The sequence below is a fragment of the Dryas octopetala genome, chromosome 4, assembly GCF_963921425.1.
Source record: "Dryas octopetala chromosome 4, drDryOcto1.1, whole genome shotgun sequence".
In the NCBI taxonomy this organism is placed as follows: Eukaryota; Viridiplantae; Streptophyta; class Magnoliopsida; order Rosales; family Rosaceae; genus Dryas; species Dryas octopetala.
The window spans coordinates 18,052,293-18,075,108 of record NC_141369.1 but is presented as its reverse complement, the minus strand read 5'-3'; the positions used below and the strand labels follow the sequence as shown (position 1 = coordinate 18,075,108).

The 22,816-nt window shown below is 41.0% G+C and overlaps 2 protein-coding genes across 2 annotated transcripts; both read left to right on the top strand.

Moving 5' to 3' along the window:
• Positions 1-2,745: 2,745 nt before the first annotated feature.
• On the top strand, positions 2,746-8,830 carry PME2 (pectin methylesterase 2). Its single transcript, XM_086239105.1, has 3 exons — positions 2,746-3,388; positions 3,613-4,057; positions 7,945-8,830. Exons 1-3 carry the CDS (start codon positions 2,795-2,797, stop codon positions 8,634-8,636), a joined length of 1,731 nt encoding a protein of 576 aa, XP_086095231.1. The 5' UTR covers positions 2,746-2,794; the 3' UTR covers positions 8,637-8,830.
• Positions 8,831-18,385: 9,555 nt separating this feature from the next.
• PME1 (pectin methylesterase 1) lies at positions 18,386-21,801 on the top strand. The gene is made up of 2 exons (XM_086241627.1): positions 18,386-19,589; positions 20,851-21,801. The coding sequence occupies exons 1-2, from the start codon at positions 18,515-18,517 to the stop codon at positions 21,531-21,533; spliced, it is 1,758 nt and encodes a 585-aa protein (XP_086097753.1). The 5' UTR covers positions 18,386-18,514; the 3' UTR covers positions 21,534-21,801.
• The last annotated feature ends 1,015 nt before the right edge of the window (positions 21,802-22,816 follow it).

The window sequence follows — 22,816 nt, the reverse complement described above, 5'->3', positions numbered from 1 at the left end:
GGTATAAGATATATAGAGTGAAATGTTTAGTTGATAGAGTGAAATATGTTGTTTTTTATTGATTTATATGCAAAGTTCCTTTCCTTGCACATGCAAGGGACCCTTATTTTCCTTTTGTTGGATTCCTTTGTTTACTAGCTAGTCTCACTTGACCTAATTTATAATTCAAAAAATGTTGTTGTCCTGCCGACACCCTTTCACAAATTATTAACTACATCAGTTAATTAAGGTTAAACATCATGGTGTTTAGCTAGCTATCATGGAAACAATATAAAGACAAACGTAGTTATGTAATGATGACGTTACAAATGGCCGGTTTGGACTAATGCCTTATAATTTGACTGTGTTTCATGTGATAAAATGTACAAATGATCAAGAACATTCAAACGTTATCCAAGATTAACTCTTTAGAGTTATATTTTGAAACCATGTACAGAAAAGTTATAAAAAGATTCAAATTAAAGGGAATATATATAAAGAAAAGCCATTTACGTTTTGTTCTGAAAGCAACTTTACAGGGTACGTTGTATACTATAGCCATTGGCACCTCTAAGTGCTCGATCTTTAGCATCTAAATCGAGCTTTATATAACATTGTTTGGTATCAAAAGCTCAATAAAGGAAAATGTCTTGGCAATTCATGAAAGAAAGAAAGGCCATGGATGTCCTTAACTACAACGGAATTTATGCTAATTAGCAAAAGAAAAGGGTAAAACAATAGTCTCGATCCTCTTCTTTTTTTCCTAACTTCAAATTTTATGCCCGGCCATATATACCAGCATGGGAAAACTATGTTCACTAAATTTATCCACCGGCCCAATGTTTTTGTATATTAGTATAAGAAACTAAAATAATTTTAGTCCATGAATATATCAACAATGTGTCTTAAGTTAACACTTTCTTTCACGAGTGCATCCCCAACTTGACCATAGTAAGGAATGAAGAATTTGAGTCCAAGACCTTCTACAAACAAGACTTTGACATGTTAAACTACCATAATGCATTAAGAGCTTAAACTGTTTGGGAGTGGACTAACAATGTATATCAAGCTAACAATAACATATTTATTATCTATATATAAGTTGAAATCTCATTTATTTATAACAAATAAAAAACTGTGATGTCACATGATATCTCAACTAGCTACGGCATTATCTTGTAACTAAAATTTGGAAGAAATTTGACATTCCTTTCATCCTTTGCAAGAGTGCAAATCATATTATAAGCCTTATATATAGGAAAGTTGTAAGTATATATTTTGGGAGGGTAAATAGACGTAAGCTTAGTTGCTCTAGTCCTAGTAATTAAACATCGATCTGAAAGCCATGCTCTGTATCATGAGCTCAGGACCACTAGTCAAAAAATTGTACCACTTTCTTTTAGGCAAGGCCTGCTCGATCCCCAAGGTGAGTCACGAGAACTATAAAATGATGTAGCGATCAAGATTTGGATATCAAATATATAAACTCGAAATACACACAAAGCATGAAGAAGTAAAAGTACACGTACGGATGGCCCGATGGTAAATGATTGAGCATAAAGTGCCCTAAATGTTATGGGTTCAAACCTTCACAGCATAATAATTAATAAGTGATTACACCTATTCAAAACTTAGTTTAAAACCATGTATTTGAAAATTGTGAAGACGAGTGTTGTGGCTTAATTAATTAAGTAAATTTTCTGATTAAAAAGAACGTGAACTCAATAGTATTGTATAATGTAAAGTGCATGATAAATAATAATGACAGAGTATGATCAAATTTCTGATAAAAAGACAAAATATTTCAATATAATAAAGGAAAAAGACAACTCAATTTTGAAAGTTGCCAGTTGCCATCTGCACCGTTGTTGTCGGTTGAGTGTCTGGGTCTGGACGATTAGGAGCAAAATAATGCCGTTGTAGGTGTACCGTGTACGTTGTTTCATGCAAGTATATATTCAGTATTCACGCTGTTTATGGTTTGTCTTTGTTTGTTTTTGTTCAATTTCAATTCCATTCGTGTATTATAAATTTAAAAATGTACAGGTAAAAGATAAAATTAAATTTCATAATACATTTTGAATATGTATAAATTGTGTCAATGATCATTTGGTTTAATAAATGACACTTTAGTCTCTCTTTTATTAAAGAAAATTTTGAGTTGAAATCTCATGGACAATAGTTATTGATCAATAAAAAAAAAAAAAAGGAAAAACATATTTGAGATCATGTCCGTACATTTATAACCATTTAATTTTTAATACGCAATTATGATTAAAACTAATAAACACAGACATAATAGAGAATCTATATAAATTCATTCATAATAAGAAGAATGTTAGCTACATTCCCAGATTCCCTTCATTTAATTTTTTAACATAAATGATATTTAAAGGGTAAATTAGGATACAAACGATTTTTAACATGAGATTACACGTACGTACAACAAATTAAGCAGGACAAGGGAAATGTAAAGACGAGAAGGTAACTATCATTACTTTTAGTCAAATAATGTATTAATATACATATATAAAAGAATTTAAAAACAAATGAGATTGGTTGGAAGTTGGAACCAATTTAGTAAAAAAAAGTTGTCACTGTACTCTTAAACACAAGAAAGTTCGTTCCAGCAGTAAGTGACAGGGACAGAGCTAGGGCCATATTAATCTCACACCATAGGGCATAGGATATAGGGATTAGCTACCACTTGGTCCACTTCACTCTTTCTATATATACAATCCCAGCATCCATTCCCAAACTCAACCATACCCCTCTCTACTCCATTTCTCTTCCCCCACAAACCCAAAAAAAAAAAATGGCCAAAATCAAAGAGTTCCTAACCAACCGCAACAAAAAGGTCCTCTTAGCCTTTTTTGCGACGCTTTTCCTCGTCGCCGCTATTATCGGCATTGTCACCGGCGTAAAAAACTCCCGCAAAAACTCCGACGACAAGGAGGTCTCCGCCGCCTCCCACGCCATCCTGAAATCCTCATGCAGCTCCACCCTCTACCCCGACCTCTGCTACTCCACGCTCGCCACCGCCGCCCCCGCCAGAAACTTCACCAGCCTAAAAGAGGTCATAGAGCTGTCGCTAAACATCACCACCACGGCGGTGGAGCACAACTACTTCGCCATCGAAAAGCTCATCAAGAAATTATTGAAGAAGCTCACGAAGCGCGAGAAGTCTGCTCTCCATGACTGTTTGGAGACCATTGATGAGACCTTGGATGAGCTCCACAAAGTTGTGGAGGACCTCATTGAGTACCCCAACAAGAAGTCCCTCACCGAACATGCCGAGGACCTCAAAACCTTGATCAGTTCCGCCATTACCAACCAAGAAACTTGCCTTGATGGTTTCTCTCATGAAGATGCTGACAAAAAAGTTCGGAAATTTTTGCAGGCTGGTCAGGTGAGTCGTGTGTTTGTATGACCTAAAACCAATAAATTGCATTTAATGGTCAAGAAACGTTGCATATTATACGGTGGCCGTATTGTAAAATTTTCATATACAATTTTTTTATTTTTTGAGAATCATCAAAGATTTGACTATTTCGAACTCCGTCTGTAACTCACTATAGGTTCGAGAAACAAAAAGAAGCTCGATATTTTCTTTAACACCGATCCTTAATTCAGGTACACGTGGGACGGTTGTGCAGCAATGCGTTGGCCATGATCAAGAACATGACGGATAATGATATAGCCAACGAGAGAAAGATGATGAACGTGAACCGGAAGCTTGGGGAGAATGTGCGTGATGCGGGGGAGAAAGGGTGGCCGGAGTGGCTGTCGGTGGCGGACAGGCGGCTCTTGCAGTCGTCCACGGTAACGCCGAACGTCGTGGTGGCGGCGGACGGCAGTGGTGATTACAAGACAGTGTCAGCTGCGGTGGCTGCTGCCCCGGAGAAGAGTAGTACTAGATATGTGATTCGGATCAAGGCGGGTGTGTATAGAGAAAATGTGGATGTGCCGAAAAAGAAGACCAACATTTTTTTTTTGGGAGATGGGAGGACCAACACTATTATCACAGCTAGTCAAAATGTGGTTGATGGCAGCACAACCTTCAATTCTGCCACTGTGGGTAAGTCCAACAATAATATTCAATTTCCTAGCTATTTATTTTTCTTTACAATTTTTGTTTTAATTTCTTGATGATGTGTTTTGGATAATTATCGATGGGGCATGTCCTTGTAGGTTTGTATAGAGTGTGGGTTCCATATAGGATAGGATAGTTAGGCTTGTGAACAAATGGGTTGACAGAGTGTGGGGTAAGGCTCCATAATGGCTTGTCTTTTTTGCAATTCATAAATCTAGCAAGGATTCTGCCAAAAAAAAAAATCTAGCAAGGATACCCATTTCAGGATTAGAATTACATGTCATTTAAGCAAATGGGAAATTTCCATTATGCTCTTACAACACTGTTTTTCATGCTCTATTGCATGTAGTATTTTGAGGAGCCTTGATTTTGTTTTTTTTGTTTTTGGCCATGAGCAGCCTTGATTATTATCTCTTAAAAATATTATGAAAGGATTTTAACTTTTAAACCGTTTCACATTTTGGTCTAGATTGAATAACACTATTTTTATTATCTTTAGTGAATCCTTGTCTATGTCTCCAGTACGAAAAATTATTGTATATGTGCACTTCTTGAACTTTGCAATACTCATGAAAATCAGGTTCTCCACATCTGTGAGACTGATGTTTTTGTCGTCTCCCCCAGCTACTTGCCATGCATTCATTCACTGTTCTTTTCAACATGGATTTATTTTTATTATCTTTATATTTTTTTGGTAATTATTATTGGGCCCAATTTTTGATAATATATTATTTATTTTGTTTAGTAGTGCTTTGGAGTTTGGACATAGTATTAGCCACCATCTTCGGGGTCTAGTTGGTCCACCGATTTTACTAAACAAATTGAGGAAGACCCAAAGGGCCTAAAGTATCAATCCATCAGCCATATCTCTTGGTTCAACTTTCATACATAAACTTTGCATATAAATGCAATAAAATAAACTAGCACATGGCCTTTGCTTTGGAAAAGTCTTATAATACTTGTTAATTTTATCATGATCTAGCTGGCTCGATTTTTTGCCTCTCTGATATTGATATCTTGAAAATTAACTATATATATTATTATTGACCCAAAAAAGCTTTATATATTATTGGTGTCCCATAATTGAAACAGTACTGATTATTTTTCTGCATAATTATCCAAGACACAGCAGATAATTAATTTGCAGAGTCATAACACATAATGGAACCGCAGCTAGCTTGTACATATATTAATATAAGAATTGGATTCTCTATTTGTTTTATTTTTGTCTGTTTCAATCATAATTATATAATAAAAATAAAAAAATTATCTAACTTTATGAAAAAAAAAAAAAAAGAAGGGTGCTACCTAACAAAATAAATCCAGTAAGATTCAAGAGTTTTCATAGGTGAAAATGTGAAATGCCATGTCACTTGAGTGTTTGATGAATGCTTTGGGAGTTTGGTGTGGTTTACAGCTGGTCTCTAGTCCCTTTCTCTTTAAATTTGTGTGTCTAGGGTATGACTTTCCATGCTCTTTAATTTGGCTCTTTTTGCTGTTGGCAATGGCATATCCTAGTAGGATGATTCCTTCTTTGTTGCTTCGTTTCTGCATGGGCTATATTGGTCCATCATATGCATACTTTTCATTGCTAGACTTGTTCCTTCAATCATGGCGCATTTAAATTCCAAAATCAAATTAAGTATGAAAACTCAAACTTTGTGTGGCTAGCTACTCACTACTCACCGACACTCTTTGTTTAACTTTATTTGACTGATCACTGATCACCGATCACCGATCACCAATCTGTCTCTATCTGGTGTGCACATGATTCATGAAGCACGAACTCATTTTACACCATGTGTCACATCTCTTGTTGGATTTTAAATGACCCCTCAGGCCCTCACCCATCCTTTCAAATTTGTTGTTGCTCAAAAAAGGTGTCCTTTTTTTTTTTTTAATAAAAAAAAAGAAATATAATTATGGGACCCCCAGATCATTGTGAGTCTTGTGACCCTGTTTTATTGTTTAAATTTTTACCTTATTAATTTTACATATAAGTATAACTGTACAGACAAATTGAATATGACATCTACTGTTAAAATTTAATTTTGTGCATAGCACAGACTAGGAAAAATGGAAAATGCATGATGGGTTCATAGGTTTCCCAGGCACATGTTTATACTTTAATGATTTTGTCATTTTGATGCACCACATTTTAAATTGAATTGAATGGTTATAGTTACATCCCCTTTCTAGCCAGTGTCTTTTTTTTCCTCCTCTGTCTTTATTCTCTTTTCTTTTTTGGCTTTTTTTTTTTGTTTATTCACATCATTGTCTTTTATAAGATACATTTTTTCTCACTTTGCTCCTTGAAACTTAAATCTACTCAAATTGTCACCTGAATTTCACACAGTTGTTGCAAAAAATCCTATGTCATCAACTCTGTCAATTTTTCTATTAAAATAGTTAACGTGACACCTATATGGCATGAGTGAGACTATTTTTTAGTTATGTAAGATCCAAAATTGACATTTTTTTTGTCCACATGAATTTTACATAATTAGAAAAAAGTCTCACTCATGACATATAGGTGTCACGTCAGCTTTTTTAACAGAAAAATTGATAGAGTTGACGGCATAATGTCTTTTGCAACGACTCTGTGAAGTTCAGATAGCAAACTAAGAGAATTTAAATTTTAGAGAGAAAAGTGAAAAAAAATATACCTTACAAGAGACAATAGTATGGAAAAACTTTTTTTTTTTTTTTGCTGAGACCTATTAGATTCTTTGAATCTTTCAATGCAAAGTTGCAAACAGAAGCACGCTCCTGTACTTTTGGTCCCGGGAAATTTCTAGGCTCTTTTGGTCGTTGGCTTGTTTCTAGCTGAGTTATTATGGATTGTATAAATGATTGTTGTCCCCATTTGGCAGAACAATTTAGTAGCCATAACCACACTCATCTCAAAGGCCATTAAATTGTAATGAAATCACAATTTAAACTTGTTCTGTCTAAGTGGTCAAAAAAAAATTTTGTTCTGTCTGCATTGCACTCATTCATGCTGACAGCTTCATTTCACAGATCAAGCAACCATTAATTGCCCACCAACTCATATTACATTGCTAAACATCATATGGTACCTCAAAATTTAATGGGGCACATGGGTTCTACCTTTATGCATATGTACTCGTATTACACTCTCTTAACCTAAGTTTTCTCTTATCAGGGTTACCTAGGTTAAACAAATTAAATTATCACCTCATACTTTGAAATGTTGAAGGTTCTCAAATTTATAAAGTTTATTTACTTATATATATATATATATGTGATGTTAGATTAAAGTAATGTACATAAAGAGTCGAGAGTCAATTTATAGTTAACCACGACCCCTCATAATTTGATGGTCGACTCTGCAACTATATTAATTAAGATAAGGAAAATATTTGGGCCACCCCTTGGAGGTACCCTAAGGTCACCCCTCTCTCCAAAATAACAATTTCGGTAATGTCGGCGCATGATCGAAACCGTTCACTTTTTAGATCACCTATTATAGATCATTTATGCAAAAAATTAAATCAATCGGAAATCGTTTGGTTATATAACTGTTGTCAATTAAGTAGAAAAAATTGATGGTTTTTAATTAAAGAGTGATTTTTTGACTAAACCGTTGATTTTTTCTATTTAATCAACAACAGTTATATAATCAAACGATTTCCGATTGAGTTGATTTTTTGCAGAGATAATCTATAATAGGTGATCTAAAAAGGGAACGGTTCCAATCATGTGCCGGCATTACCAAAATTATTATTTTGGGGGGAGGGGTGACCTTAGAGTACCCCAAAGGTGACCTATGCAGTTCAAATTGATGGTTATTTGACTACATAACCTGTGGAGAAATGTAAAAGGTTCACTGATATCTTTTATGGTTGCAGCTGCGGTTGGTGAAAAATTCCTAGCCCGAGGCATAACTTTTCAAAACACTGCTGGCCCTTCAAAGCACCAAGCAGTTGCTCTGCGCGTAGGGTCAGACCTCTCAGCCTTCTACCAATGTGACATTCTTGCATACCAAGACTCACTCTATGTCCACTCAAACCGCCAATTCTTCATCAACTGCTTGGTAGCAGGCACAGTAGATTTCATCTTTGGCAATGCAGCTGTTGTGCTACAAGACTGTGACATCCATGCCCGAAAACCCAATTCGGGTCAGAAGAACATGCTCACAGCCCAAGGCCGAACCGACCCGAATCAGAACACTGGCATTGTGATCCAAAAATCTAGGATTGGTGCCACCTCTGACTTGCAGGCAGTGCAAAGTAGCTTCCCAACGTTTCTTGGGAGGCCATGGAAGGAGTACTCAAGGACTGTGATTATGCAGTCAACTATAAGTGATGTGATAGACCCTGCTGGGTGGCATGAGTGGAGTGGCACATTTGCTCTCGACACTTTGTTTTATGGGGAGTACCAGAACACTGGGGCTGGGGCAGGGACCTCCAAGAGGGTGACATGGAAGGGGTTCAAGGTGATCACTAGTTCCACTGAGGCTCAGACCTACACACCTGGCACTTTCATTGCTGGGGGTAGTTGGTTGAAGGCTACTGGTTTTCCATATAGTCTTGGTCTGTAGACCATGTAATTAATTAATTGATTCAACCATGTGTTCTGTGGTGGTGGTGGTGGTACTATACAATATATTATTCTTGTAATTCTAGCTGGTGTTGGTTAATTTTGTGTGTTGTTGTACCTACCCGGCCTTGATTGTAGTATCACTTGACTCCAATCTGTTTGGTTAATAAGAAAATCTTCTTTTTTGCCAAGAAATTATGTAATCTGTGGGAAGTTCTTGACACTTATTAACTAGCTACTCTAATCATCATCATAAATATGTTTTTAGTGATTAAATTTGGACTAACAGACAGGGAAAGAATGAAACTGCAAAAGCCAATTATACAGCTGAGTCCAAATAAAGTCTCTGGGCTCTGAAGTCACATGGTGCCTCATTAGGCTAATGGATTTGCTCATGGGCTGGACTTTGATTATAGTTGTATAAGTCAGTTGGGGCATGGGGTTTAGAGTCTTTTAATGCTTTTAACTTGGCATTACTAGCTAAACAATGCTGGAGAAATGCAGAATCATTCAGAGTCCAATGCTATTTGGGCCAGAGAGTCCAGAGTATTGAAAGGAGCCTTAGCTCTTTGGTTGATGCTAGGCCCTTGTTGTGGGCATGATCAAGCATGTTGGAAGGTAGAGAGCTCTTATTTCACGGCTTATGCTGGCAGATAGGAAATGAGAAATCTTTGGATTTTTGGAAAGAAAAGTGGTTTCCCTCTCTACCTAAACGTAAATAAGAGAAAAACTTGTGCGTAACGGGAATATCCTCACATGCTAGTTCTTGTGAGAGTAAGGATGTATACCCCGGTTACACACAAAGTTTTTCTCATTGAGTAAATCTTATCGTCACATGCTAGTTCTTGTGAGAGTAAGGACGTATACCCCAGTTACACACACAGTTTTTCTCATTGAGTAAATCTTCCAAATAGTACCTCATTCTGTCCTTTCCAGATGAGCCATACATAATGCGTTCTCAATATGATGAGCACTTCACTACACCAATTATAAAAAGTGTAGATTCTTGCTATCTTTGTCAACTTCATTCTTTACAGGTAAAAGGAAGGGTGAACTTTTTTTCGTTTTCGGCAATTCATGAAAAAATGAATCGAGGAAAAACCTATGAATATACCAGCTACAAGAAAAGACCTCATGATAGTCAATATGGGCCCCCATCACCCATCAATGCATGGTGTTCTTCGACTCATCATTACTCTAGATGGTGAAGATGTTATTGACTGTGAACCGATATTGGGTTATTTACACCGAGGGATGGAAAAAATTGCGGAAAACCGAACAATTATACAATATTTGCCTTATGTAACACGTTGGGATTATTTAGCTACTATGTTCACAGAAGCAATAACTGTAAATGGACCGGAACAGCTGGGAAATAACTACTTTAGTCCAACCATACACAAAACTAAAAGTTTATGATCATATAATGATGATCTTCTAAAAAATGTACTCTTAATTTGCTCTTTTTCTGTATAATGACCACACACACCAGACATAACAGTGTATATTCCACTCTTGTGTTTCCACCAATATCCAACCTGCATGTCACTCGAAGCTAGAGCTAGAAAGAGGTATGGGAACATTTTGTGTGGCTTTGCACTCCTCCAGGTTTAGTGCAATTTGGATATTAGGCCTATGTGGTCAGTATTTTAGTGCATGATGGTCTTCCTATATATGCTGTCTCTATCTGCAAACTGATCGAGTCTTTCCTTAAGCCGTCTTCTCATATTGGTTTTATTTTGGACGTTTTTGCTTTATCTTTTCTTGTACATATATCATACAGAATAAAAATGATCAAAATTTAAAAACTAAAAATGACTGGAGCATTTGGAATGTGAGAAGATGTGATGTATTGGGCCTAATTGCGCAATTGCCGGCTTCATCATGTAATGGTCTTTCACATCACTAGCACATGGTATTGCCGTATATTAGGAAGATGCAACTCTATTTAAAAAAAAAAGTGGGACTGAAAAAATACAGGGGGTGCCCTTAGGAAGGTGTCCAAGTGAAAAGGACCAAATAATCTGACGAAGTGTTCACATGAAAAAGTCCAAGGGATATATGATATGTTAAGACTTAAGATTGCTGCTTAATTAAAATTGTTGAGAGTGGGAGCATGTTTTGCTCAAAATTTGGACATGTTTGAACTATGATCGAAGTTGATGGACATGATGATTGATGAAAAGAAAAATGGATGTTAATCATGCACCGGCTTCCTAATACCAATTATGAAATTCAAGAATGCAGAGCCTCAGCTCCCAGGAAAGAACTGTTGTCTTGGTACTCGTTGACAATGTCTATATACATCTTACTTTCAAAAAATTATAAGAGATATGTAGTTTGATCCGAGCTTCATTTCGTTTAGAATATAGATTCAAACCCTCGCAAAAGTTAAGAATCAAACAGTTTTCATATCAATATTGCTTCTTTTCCATAAAGCACTAAGGTGCTTCTATAACTAAAGAGCTTTTTTTAACTGTTTCATCCAAATGCTAAACATTTTAACTATCTGAAAGCGTGTTTAGGCAATTTTAAAACTACTGCCAAACGTGCTGTTAGGCTCTATGTTGTCCCACACTCCACATGGGAATGAACGAAGAATAACTTAAAAAAAGGTTCACTCGGTTTGCTTGTAGCCTTGTACATAAAGCAAAGCAAACTTGGTGATATTGAGACAGCAGCAGCCAGCAGCACCCATTTCACAATTTATTCATTGGTCTGCAGCTTTGTTTCACATGAGGGGGTTGACATGTGGAGGAGTTATAAGTAGATGTAGATCCTCTCTCTCTTTCTATTGCACCATTTTAATTAGCACCTTCCTCTGCATAGTTTGCTTACAATTTGGGTAACTTATTTCCACAATTGAAGGTCTATATCACTAATTAATTATGGTGTATATTATGCACAGCTGAGCTGAGCTGGATCCATCCCAATCTACGTTCTCTGTCTCTCCACTAAAACCGCTATGCCGTGGATGGAACATATGGCTATCAACTCCAACTCCACCTTCCATCAATATTCAAATAAGCAAATAATTAAGTTAACCCTTAAAAATTGGCTCGGTAATATTTTTAAATGAACAGTGATTGTTAGCTGAAAATTTGAAGCCAATACCTGGGAACTGTCATTGTCACATTGTGCGCTAAAATGTTGAAAGGTTTTTATATGGCCCATCTTCAGCCTGATTCACATATCCTCCTATTTTGCTTTCTGTCATGTCTTAATAAAATAGTCACTTTTGATACCACTTATTGGAGATTTGCATCTTTGTGGATTCATATTTGTTCAGAACAATGCATTGCATGCCGAGCTACTGCAGGCCAGGAGGCGGACCAGACTAGGCAAGAGTTGGAGCAGTGCGGGGAGGAGCTGAGCCAAGCCAAGCAGGTGGTCTGCTAGGGGCTGGCAGTAATGATGGGCATGCCAACGTCCCAGAGGGGGGTACCCAGGGGGAAGAGCCCGAGGATGAAGCATCCACAGGTGGGGAGCTTGACATGGGAGAGGATCCCAAATAAATGTTTGAAGCAAACATGGCCTGGGGGCAGGGGTGGGCGGACCATCGCCCTATTGTTGTTTGAGTTATATGGTCGGGTTGGATGTGGCCCGTACCAAATTACAAACTCTTTCGATTATTAAGTTTGTACTTTATGATGTTTGGATGATTTGGAGGGTGTCCAACCCGTTTATGGGGTAGGATGCCCTTCCCTTTAATACATGGTATTGTGGGATTTTCTTGAATGCATGGTACTTAGGTTCCCTTGAATGCATTCTCCATACCCGCGCCTTGAATGCATGGTACTTAGCTTCCCGTGAATGCATGGTACGGATATGGGTAGGGTCGGATGTCTGATGGCCCGGGGGTCCATACAAACAAGTAACACTTTGAATGAAACTGAAGAAAAATGTGTCTGTGGTAGGACTCTCATTTATGAAAGCGATAACATAGATGAAATTGAAAAAAGTCCCCGGGGGGTACAACATGTGTCTACTTGTAAAAGTAGCGGAGGTGCTCGGCGCGCCAAGGGTGGCCGAGTTCCTTGCCGGTTGCGGCGCGGAGCCTGTATGTGCCTGGACAGACGACCTCAATGATTTTGTAGGGCGTCTGGGGTAGGGCAGGTGTTGGAGACACAAACAGTCATAGAGGGCTTGACCTCTTTTTTCCTCTTGACTGAAGTCATATAGCAGGACCTGACTGATACTTGATTGCCTTTGACTACCCCCGTTCCACATGGGGTCAGGAACTTGATCAAAAGCAAGTGAGTGGAGATCATAACCCTCAATTGGTTAAGGGCCGATCGTCCCAGGATGACGTTGTAAGCTGTGGGGCAGTCGACCACCAAAAACTGAGTAGTTGTGGTAGCGGACGAAGGATACCTCCCGAGGGTGAGGGGAAGGTAGATCCCACCAAGAGGGGTGACCATGTCGCCTGAAAAGCTGAGCAAAGGAGCAACCGACCGGTCAAGCCTCTCCTGGTCGATTCCAAGAGCGGTGAAGGCAGCAGCTTGGGCTGCTCGGATCGGCGCGGGTCGGGCTGCTTGTTTCGAGCTCTTCGAGGTAAGTAATTTCAAAAAATTGTTTTACCCAATGGACATATTGATTTTGCCTTGGAGAATTGAGAACTTGTGAGAAATTGTGGTCGTCCAGCCTGAGGCGGACCTTGGAATTCTGATTGTGAATTTGTGGATAATGTGAGTAGGGGCAGGTGGAGGTGCAGGTGGGTATGAACCTTGCCGAGCACTGGGTAGGCCACACGCCTGCATTTTGGACTTTGTAATTTATTGGGTATTGTTGTGTTTTTTTTTTATTTTTTTTTTATGGGCAGGTGTAGTGGGGTCGGACATTCCATGGTTTCCTCAGACGATTCGTTAAGGGAGGGCAATTCTATGGATGATAGAGAGTCCGACCAGGCGTCTACACGTGATGGGACACCGACGAGGCCAAGTGTGCCCCGACCCCGGATAGGGTGTGGAAACATGGGGGTGGGCAAGTGGTCGGGCAGAACAATGCATTGCATGCCGAGCTACTGCAGGCCAGGAGGCGGACCAAGCTAGGCAAGAGTTGGGGCAGTGCGGGGAGGAGCTGAGCCAAGCCAAGCAGGTGGTCTGCTAGGGGATGGCAGTAATGATGGGCATGCCAACGTCCCAGAGGGGGGTACTCAGGGGGAAGAGCCCGAGGATGGAGCATCCATAAGTGGGGAGCATGACATGGGAGAGGATCCCAAATAAATGTTTGAAGCAAACATGGCCCGGGGGCAGGGGTGGGCGGACCATCGCCCTATTTTTGTTTGAGTTATATGGTCGGGTCGGATGTAGTCCGTACCAAATTACAAACTCTTTCGATTATTAAGTTTGTACTTTATGATATTTGGATGATTTGGAGGGTGTCCAACCCGTTTATGGGGTAGGATGCCCTTCCCTTTAATACATGGTATTGTGGGATTTTCCTGAATGCATGGTACTTAGTTTCCCTTGAATGCATGATATTTATTGTCCTTTGAATGCATGGTACTTAGGTTCCCTTGAATGCATTCTCCATACCCGCGCCTTGAATGCATGGTACTTAGCTTCCCTTGAATGCATGGTACGGATATGGGTAGGGTCGGATGTCTGATGGCCCGGGGGTCCATACAAACAATTAACACTTTTAAATGAAAATGAAGAAAAATGTGTCCGTGGTAGGACTCTCATTTATGAAAGCGATAACATAGATGAAATTGAAAAAAGTCCCCGGGGGGTACAACATGTGTATACTTGTAAAAGTAGCGGAGGTGCTCGGCGCGCCAAGGGTGGCCGAGTTCCTTGCCGGTTGTGGCGCGGAGCCTGTATGTCCTGGACGGACGACCTCAATGATTTTATAGGGCGTCTGGGGTAGGGCAGGTGTTGGAGACACAAACAGCCATAGAGGGCTTGACCTCTTTTTTCCTCTTGACTGAAGTCATATAGCAGGACCTGGCTGATACTTGATTGCCTTTGACTACCCCCGTTCCACATGGGGTCGGGAACTTGATCAAAAGCAAATGAGTGGAGATCATAACCCTCAATTGGTTAAGGGCCGGTCGTCCCAGGATGACGTTGTAAGCTGTGGGGCAGTCGACCACCAAAAACTGAGTGGTTGTGGTGGCGGACGAAGGATACCTCCCGAGGGTGAGGGGGAGGTAGATCCCACCAAGAGGGGTGACCATGTCGGCCGAAAAGCTGAGCAAAGGAGCAACCGACCGGTCAAGCCTCTCCTGGTCGATTCCAAGAGCGGTGAAGGCTGGAGCGAAGAGGATGTTGACGGAGCTACCACAGTCGACAAGGATCCGAGCCACATCAAAATTAGCTATGGTGGCCTCAATGACCAAGGGGTCATCGTGTGGGAAGATCAAATCACGTTCCTCTTCCTCAGCAAAGGAAATGGGCGACCACCCGAGTTTAGGAGTCTTTTTGCCACGGTGGAACTCTACAGCCATAACGCCGGAGCATGGTTGAGCACTTTGGGCGTATTCCTTCCTAGCTCTGTTGGAGTTGCCAGCGAGGGTCGGACCCCCACAGATGGTATTGACCCGCCCCCGGCGTTGTCCGTCGGTCTTGGCCTTCTCGGTGGCCTCCTTGTCTATAAAACCATCCAAATTTCCTTCCTGTACCAAAGTTTCTATTACCTCTTTAAAGGCTCTGCATGCCTCGGTGTCATGACCATGGTCGTTATGGTAAAGGCAAAAGAAGTTCTTGTTAGCCCGGTATCGTGTTTGTGGTGGGCGGGGTGGGAGTTTAGGAAGTATGTCTTTGATCTGGGGATACAATTCTGTATAAGTAACAGTGAGAATTGTGTAGACTTTGAACTTGGAGGCATAGGATGTCTGATAAGTTTCCTCCCTTCGTTGTCCTCCGCCTCTACCATCACCAAATTGTTTCTTGGTGAATTTATTGAACTTTTTCCCGGACCCCCCATACTGGTTACCCGAGTAGGGCTTGGGCTGGGGTGGCACTATAATGGCCTGGTTGGTACGTACTTAGGCGATCTATGGTAGGCGGTTTCTTTCCATACGTTTTGAATTCAGCTGTGGCATAGGCAATGGCCTCTTGCATGAGTTCCTTGTAGGTGTGCGGATTGCGGCGGTTGATTTCAAACAAGAAGTCTCCCTCCAGGAGACCACCCTTGAAAGCAGCGAAGGCTACCTTCTCATCACAGTCGCGACACCGAGATCGCTCTAGCTGAAATCGGGTGATGTATTCCCGAAGGGATTCCATGCTGCCCTGTCGGACTCGAGTCAGGTCATCCGTGGTGTAAATTCTATCGGTCTGGATGATATACTGGCCTAGGAAGAGCTCTCGGAGCTCGTTGAAACAATCAACCGAGCCGGGAGGAAGTTGATAGAACCAATTCCTTGCACTGCCAGAGAGGGTAGAAGGGAAGATCCGACACTTTGTAACGTCATCGGCACTTTTAGACTCTAGAGCTGACCGGAAACTCATGAGGTGGTCATATGGGTCTTCCTTCCCTGTGTACGGAGTGATTTTGGGAGGTCGGACGTCGCCAACCGGAGGAGTGGACAGGATGCGAGTGGTGAAAGGTCCAGGCAGCTCCCTTGTTTCTAAAGATGGGTGCCCACCAAGACTTCCCCCCTCCACTCTTCTCAGGCGCTCACTGATGTCCATGAGAAGTTGTTGGAGCTGGTCTGGTAGAAGAGAGCCGCTGTTACCGGAGTCAGCGACTTGTTCACTTGTGAAAGTGTCATCTTCTGCGTGGCGCCCAGCCGAGAAAACCTGCTCTTCTCCCCGTCGTCGCTTGGGACGAGGAGCCTGCTCTTCCTCCAAGTCTTGGGGACGCGGGTTGGACTCGCCCCGGTTCGTCCGCTGCTCTTCTCGCCGAGAGCGGTTGTCGTCGAGCAGATGACGACAGTCCTGATAAATGTGGAACTCTTCAGAGCGAGTGGGATGCTCGCCAGATCGAGCCCGGCTGACCGGGTGGACAAGTCTCTTTTGAAAACCTGGGGGTGGATGGCTACCTTGTCCTGCATCCAATTGGCGTGGAACATTTTGGTCCCTTCGGGGGGGGTCCCTCCTCTCACCACTTCGGAGAGTGGTGTGTTCGTCCCTGTCATGGGGGTTCCTCCTCTCAACACTCCGGAGAGTGGTGTGTTCGTCCCTGTCATGGGGGTTCCTCCTTTCACCACTCCGGGGAGTGGTATGTTCTTCCCTGTCGCGGAGGAGTCGCTCATACAGCTGTGTTGCACCTTTTTGGAGGTCGAGCTGTTCCTGGGTTCGTTGGAGCTGAGCCTCCAATCGCTGGATGTACTCCTCCTGATCAGATTCGGCAGTCTTCTTGCCTCGCTTGTCACCCCTGGGGTGTTGTCGACTTGGTCGAGAATAGGACCTCCGTCAGACATTGCAAGGGTCGGAAGGTCGGAAGGTCGGAAGCTAGGAAGGTCGGAAGCTCGGAAGCTCGGAAGCTCGGAAGGTTTCTGCACCTCAACTGAGGGTAGAGAATTCAATGGGGAAAAGTTGTAACTTTCCCACAGACGGCGCCAAACTGTTGATGCTCAAAAATGGTGAAGCAGTCAACGTCGAGTCGAACCACGTAGGCCCGTTGACCCGCCACTGAGAGGATGACACGTCGAAGTGGGGCAGGAACGGGTAGCTGGGTCCGACTGGTGAGTAATGAGAGAGAATGATATCCAAAGCACCCTGCGCAAGTACACAAAAGTGAGCGGGAAAAGCACCGGTGTGGTGCCGGCCAAAGCTCCTCCGACGCTCAAGTCAGTGTTCAGAGAGATATGAGAGCAGAGTGAGTGAATAGTATAATGATGATTTCAGTTGTCCTTTTGTGACAAGAAGGTACCTCTTTTATAGTACCTTTGGAAGAGTGTCAATCAATCCGGTGACGACACGTGTCCTTTGTGGTGACTTGCACTGTACGAGCGTCACGTGTCACCGGTCTCGAGGGTCCGAGTGAGTTGACACGGGTCGGGGGCCCAGGAGGCTTGAGCTTGGGAGGCCGGAGCCTAAGAGGCCGGGGCCCAGGGAGCCGGAGCCTATGAGGCTGGAGCCTAGGAGGTCGTGGCCTAGGAGGCCGGAGCCTAGTAGGTCGGGGGCTAGGAGCCCAGGAAGGGCTTAGTCTTTTGGGCCTAGGACCAAACAGCACGATGTTAAGTCTTGTGTGACTTGTCGTTATGCCTAGACGATTAATCATACGAACAATATTATATTTGATATTGTTAGTAACTTAATCCCCTTATCACTTATTATGGTTCAAATATAAGCTTTTACTTCAAATATTTTTACGAAAAAAATAATTGTATTTGAGCCCCAATTGTTAACAATATTAATAACTTTATTGGGGTGCAACATATAAGATGTGAAGTGTGATGGACAATGGATTGAAGCTAAGTGGGTAAAAGAATTAAAAAATTCTCCAACAACAATGGTCACCCAAGTTTATTATATTGGAAGCAATGATGCCCAATTGCCCACCTGTCCAAGAGCAATGGAGTTTACACCAAATAAACAAAAATTGATGCTTTTGATTACAAAGGGTACATTTCCCACTCCCCTGCTAAGATTAATTATGGTACATAATGTTTTCCTCAGTAATTCAAACAGATTATGTTATTTATTATTAAAAGGAATATGGATCATTATAAAATATACAATTAATTAAAATTCTTAAGCAGGAAGCATCAAAGAAAGAAAGTGAGAGATTCCATATTTGCCCCCCAACTTTATAAAAGGAGCAAGACACATCCACACTTGTCCAAAAGCCCTCCGAATCTAATCTTAGCTCTGTCTGTCAAACTATCAAACACTTCTCAAGCATTCAAGCAAAGCAAACAAAAAAGAGAAAAAAAAAGGAAGAAGAAGAAGATCATATTCATATTCATATTCTGATATTCATATCAAAATGGACTCCATGAAGTCCTTTAAGGGTTACGGCAAAGTAGACGAGCTCGAAGAGCAGGCCTTCCGGCGAAAGACACGTAGGCGCGTGATCATACTCTCAGTCTCCTCCATTGTTCTGTTGGCTGTGATCATCGGCGCGGTTGCAGGGACACTGATACACAAGCGAGGCAGCTCATCATCCCCTTCGTCCAACTCGGTCCCTACGACTGAGTTGACTCCGTCCGCGTCGCTAAAGGCCGTTTGCAGCGTGACCGAGTACCCGAACTCGTGCTTTTCCTCCATCTCTGCGCTCGAGAACTCGAACACCACCGACCCAGAAGTGCTTTTCAAGCTCTCGCTGCACATAGCCATCGCCGAGGTCTCGAAGCTTTCTGGCTTTCCGGGCAAGTTCGTCGATAAAATTGGGAATAATACGAAGGTCAAGAAAGCTCTCAGCGTCTGCGAGACCCTTTTCGAGGACTCCATGGACAGGCTCAACGATTCGTTGTCGTCCATGGATGTGAGTGAGGGCGAGAAGCTGTTGTCTGCTGCGAAGATCGATGACATCAAGACCTGGCTCAGCACCACCATGACTGACCAAGAGACCTGCTTGGACGCTCTGGTGGAGCTCAATTCGACACTTGTTCAGGAATTCAAGACCGCCATGCAGAACTCCACCGAGTTCGCCAGCAACAGTTTGGCCATTGTGGCTAAGATTCTGGGTCTGCTGACGAATCTCAACATTCCGGTTCACCGGAGATTGCTCGGGTTTGGAGGGTCCGAGATGGGTTTTCCGGGCTGGGTTGGCCCGGGGGATAGGAGGCTGCTGCAGGAGCAGAACGTGACTGCTCACGTGACTGTGGCCAAGGATGGGACTGGGCAGTTCAAGAGCATTCAGGAGGCTGTGAATGTGGTGCCCAAGAAGAGCAAAACAAGGTTTGTGATTTATGTGAAGGAAGGGGAGTACAAAGAGAATGTGTTGATGGACAAGAGCAAGTGGAATGTGATGATGTATGGGGATGGCAAGACCAAGACCATTGTTTCAGGAAGCTTGAACTTTGTGGATGGCACCCCTACCTTCTCCACAGCCACTTTTGGTAAGAATTTCTAATTAATCATCACCTTCTTGCATTTTAATCTTATGTTAATTTGTCTTTTTAATTTGTTTGGTCAAGTTTGATTTCATTGTTTTCTGATATAGAAGTAATTCAATCACACTGACATTAAGAGCAAGTAAGTTGTTTTAACCCACCTTAGAAGTGACAATTGAGATGTATTATTATGTGATTATCAGAACCACTAGCTAGCTTAGCTAGTCTGTCCTCCAAATATCATGGCATTGTAACATGGTGTCATGGCTATTCCTATTCCTGCAAATACATGTTAGTTACTTTCCCTGTAGATAGAACTGAAGGAAAGGAAATCCCATGTGGGATTGTGCCATGTGACAGTGAAACCTTCAGAAATTGGAGGAAGGAAACCATAGATAGACACCAGAGTGGCCTATCTGAATTTGATGATGTAGATAGGGTCAATTAGGAACCAGTCACATGGTTTATGCGTCCCCATGTTAACCTGATGTGCTACTCTCACCTAAAAATTCTATATCCTCTTCTAATGTTGTTGTTCTTGTTGTTGGTTTTTCTTTCATTCTTTATGAAAAAATCAATGTTGCTTTAAATACTATCAAAATAGATTAGATATCTGGGTGATGTGTGGGCGGTCGATGACCCCACCATGTGCAAGTCTGGTTTATGCTTTATATATTGCTTGATGTTCGTTTTCATGTGGCCCCATTTGCTCCATATATCATATACTATACAAGTTTGCATACAGGCCTGACCCAGAGATGCAAGTGTCCTGCATAACGCATGTGGTGAATCAGCTGACTTTTTCTGGTTAATTGCTGAAATTATGTGATTTGATGAATATGTGCATGTCATGCACTACTCATATTACTCATGTTGTTGTATAGCACTTTCCTTCTATGCTAGAAAAAAATAGTTAGGCACAGTGGTATGAAAGTCATAAACAAAGCAAGTTGTAGGTTCTGTGGGATGTGATTCTTTTTGGCACGCACCACAGTCATCAAAAACAATAATTTCCCACTTGGTTTCTAGATTTTAGAAAGACCTCTCCACCCCAATAGTTACTTGTTAATTAATTAGGACAGTTCCTTGCCTAGTAACATTCACATTCCCTCGGAAATTGTGTTGCAATTTGAAGTTTTCAGACTGATTGTAACATAGAAACGAGCATTTTGTTTTGGCTGAAACTGTTGTAACATTTAGCATTCAAGCTTACATATAAACTCAATGCATTTGAATTGTTATTTATGATTACATATTGGATTTGCAGCTGTTGCGGGAAAAGGCTTCATTGCAAAAGACATGGGGTTCATTAACACTGCAGGAGCAGCAAAGCACCAGGCAGTGGCATTTCGCTCTGGCTCTGACCTCTCTGTATACTACAGGTGCTCATTTGATGCCTTCCAAGACACCCTCTACGCACACTCCAATCGACAATTCTATCGTGATTGCGATGTCACAGGCACCATAGACTTCATCTTTGGCAATGCTGCTGTGGTCTTACAGAACTGCAACATCCAGCCCAGGCAGCCCCTGCCAAACCAGTTCAACACCATCACAGCTCAGGGCAAAAAGGACCCAAATCAGAACACTGGCATTTCAATCCAGAAGTGCACATTCTCTGCTCTAGGTAACAATCTCACAGCTCTAACATATCTTGGTAGGCCTTGGAAGGACTATTCCACCACAGTCATCATGCAGTCGAATATTGGGCCATTCTTGAACCCATTAGGCTGGAAAGAATGGGTTTCGGGTTTTGAGCCCCCCAGCACTATACTTTATGCAGAGTACCAAAACAGTGGGCCAGGATCAAGCGTGGATGGAAGGGTTAAATGGGCTGGTTATAAGCCCACTCTTACAGATGATGAGGCAGCCAAGTACACAGTGGGGACATTCATCCAAGGTGGTGATTGGTTGCCAGATACTAAAGTTAGCTTTGAGGCATCCTTGTGATCCAAGAAAGAAGTCGGCCAAAGTCAAATGTCTAGAAATTAAATTCAACTAGAAAGAATGGTTTTAATTTATATTTTTCTCTTTTTAACATTACAGTTTGTAGCATGTATGACAAGAGTGCGTTACACTTTGTGTATGCCCCGTTCTTTTTCACCCTTCTTTTCCAATCTTGCTTGGAAAGTCATTTTGTAACATTCTTTTTATCTACACTTGAAAATACATGCAAAAAGATATAATTAAGAATGAATTGAAAATAGTGTTGAGTAAATTCTTGTTCTCTCATCTATTTCAAAGTTTCAATATAATAATGATCAATTTCTTTTAATTCCAGAACTCTTTGATAAGAAGATTTATATTACACAACTGAGATTTAACAAGTATGGATATATTTCTTTTATTTGGGAGAGGGGGAATCAAATTTTTGTTTTCTTTTTTTGGTTTGAGTGGAGAATTGAACTTGCAACCTCTGATGTTCTGGAAAAAAAATAGGAAAAATTTTCTAAATAGAACACATACTTAGGGTCAATTCTATTTCAGAACACATATTTAAAGTTGTGTTTGAAAGACATTAATTTATCTTTTGTATCAAAGAAGTACAATCCCTCACTTTTGTTACTAACTCCATTAAAATTGAGGGTAAAATTGTCATTTAGTATTAAAAACAATTTTAATTAAAAAATAGTAAAACTAAAAACAATTACTACTAAAAACATTTAAATTTTAAAAAATTAAAACTAAAAAAGATTAAAATTAGAAAAAATTAAAACTAAAAATAAATTGAAAAATATTAAAAAAAAAAAAAAAAATTTGGGTTAAATACCTACTTCCAATAATTTTTTAGAAAACCAGTAAGGCTCCATAATTTTTCATTTGAGCTACTAATTTATATGGTTATATTTTAGATTAGGTCACAAATCATTTAGACCTTTTTATTTTTCCGATCTTGCCCTTGGCTCATACACTGGGTTTAGTTTCATATCAGTTTTCCCTGCAATGAATGTGCCTGCAGGAAGAAAACGACTGCATCACTCCCCTGTTTTTTTATTTCCTTTCCTTTCCTTTTTTTGGCTCAGAAGAGCACAAGAGAAACGCATTACAAACGTACAAATAAAAAAGGACCACCCTAACGTCATTTCTAGCAGTCCTCTATCTTTTGATCAATCCTCATCTACACCTCCTCTATGTTGTCTTGTAGTTATTCTCATTTGCTGCTCCAATTTCTTGCCCTTTTTGCCATTCTTCACATTAACCACAGTTTCTAGGACAGCCAAAACAATGAACCT

Bases quoted from the DNA above. Each gene is read 5' to 3' on its own strand.
- PME2 (XM_086239105.1), top strand. From the start codon at position 2,795: ATGGCCAAAATCAAAGAGTTCCTAACCAACCGCAACAAAAAGGTCCTC. The intron at 3,389-3,612 runs GTGAGTCGTGTG...TCCTTAATTCAG, and splicing joins AATTTTTGCAGGCTGGTCAG to GTACACGTGGGACGGTTGTG. The intron at 4,058-7,944 runs GTAAGTCCAACA...TTATGGTTGCAG, and splicing joins CTTCAATTCTGCCACTGTGG to CTGCGGTTGGTGAAAAATTC.
- PME1 (XM_086241627.1), top strand. From the start codon at position 18,515: ATGGACTCCATGAAGTCCTTTAAGGGTTACGGCAAAGTAGACGAGCTC. The intron at 19,590-20,850 runs GTAAGAATTTCT...TTGGATTTGCAG, and splicing joins CTTCTCCACAGCCACTTTTG to CTGTTGCGGGAAAAGGCTTC.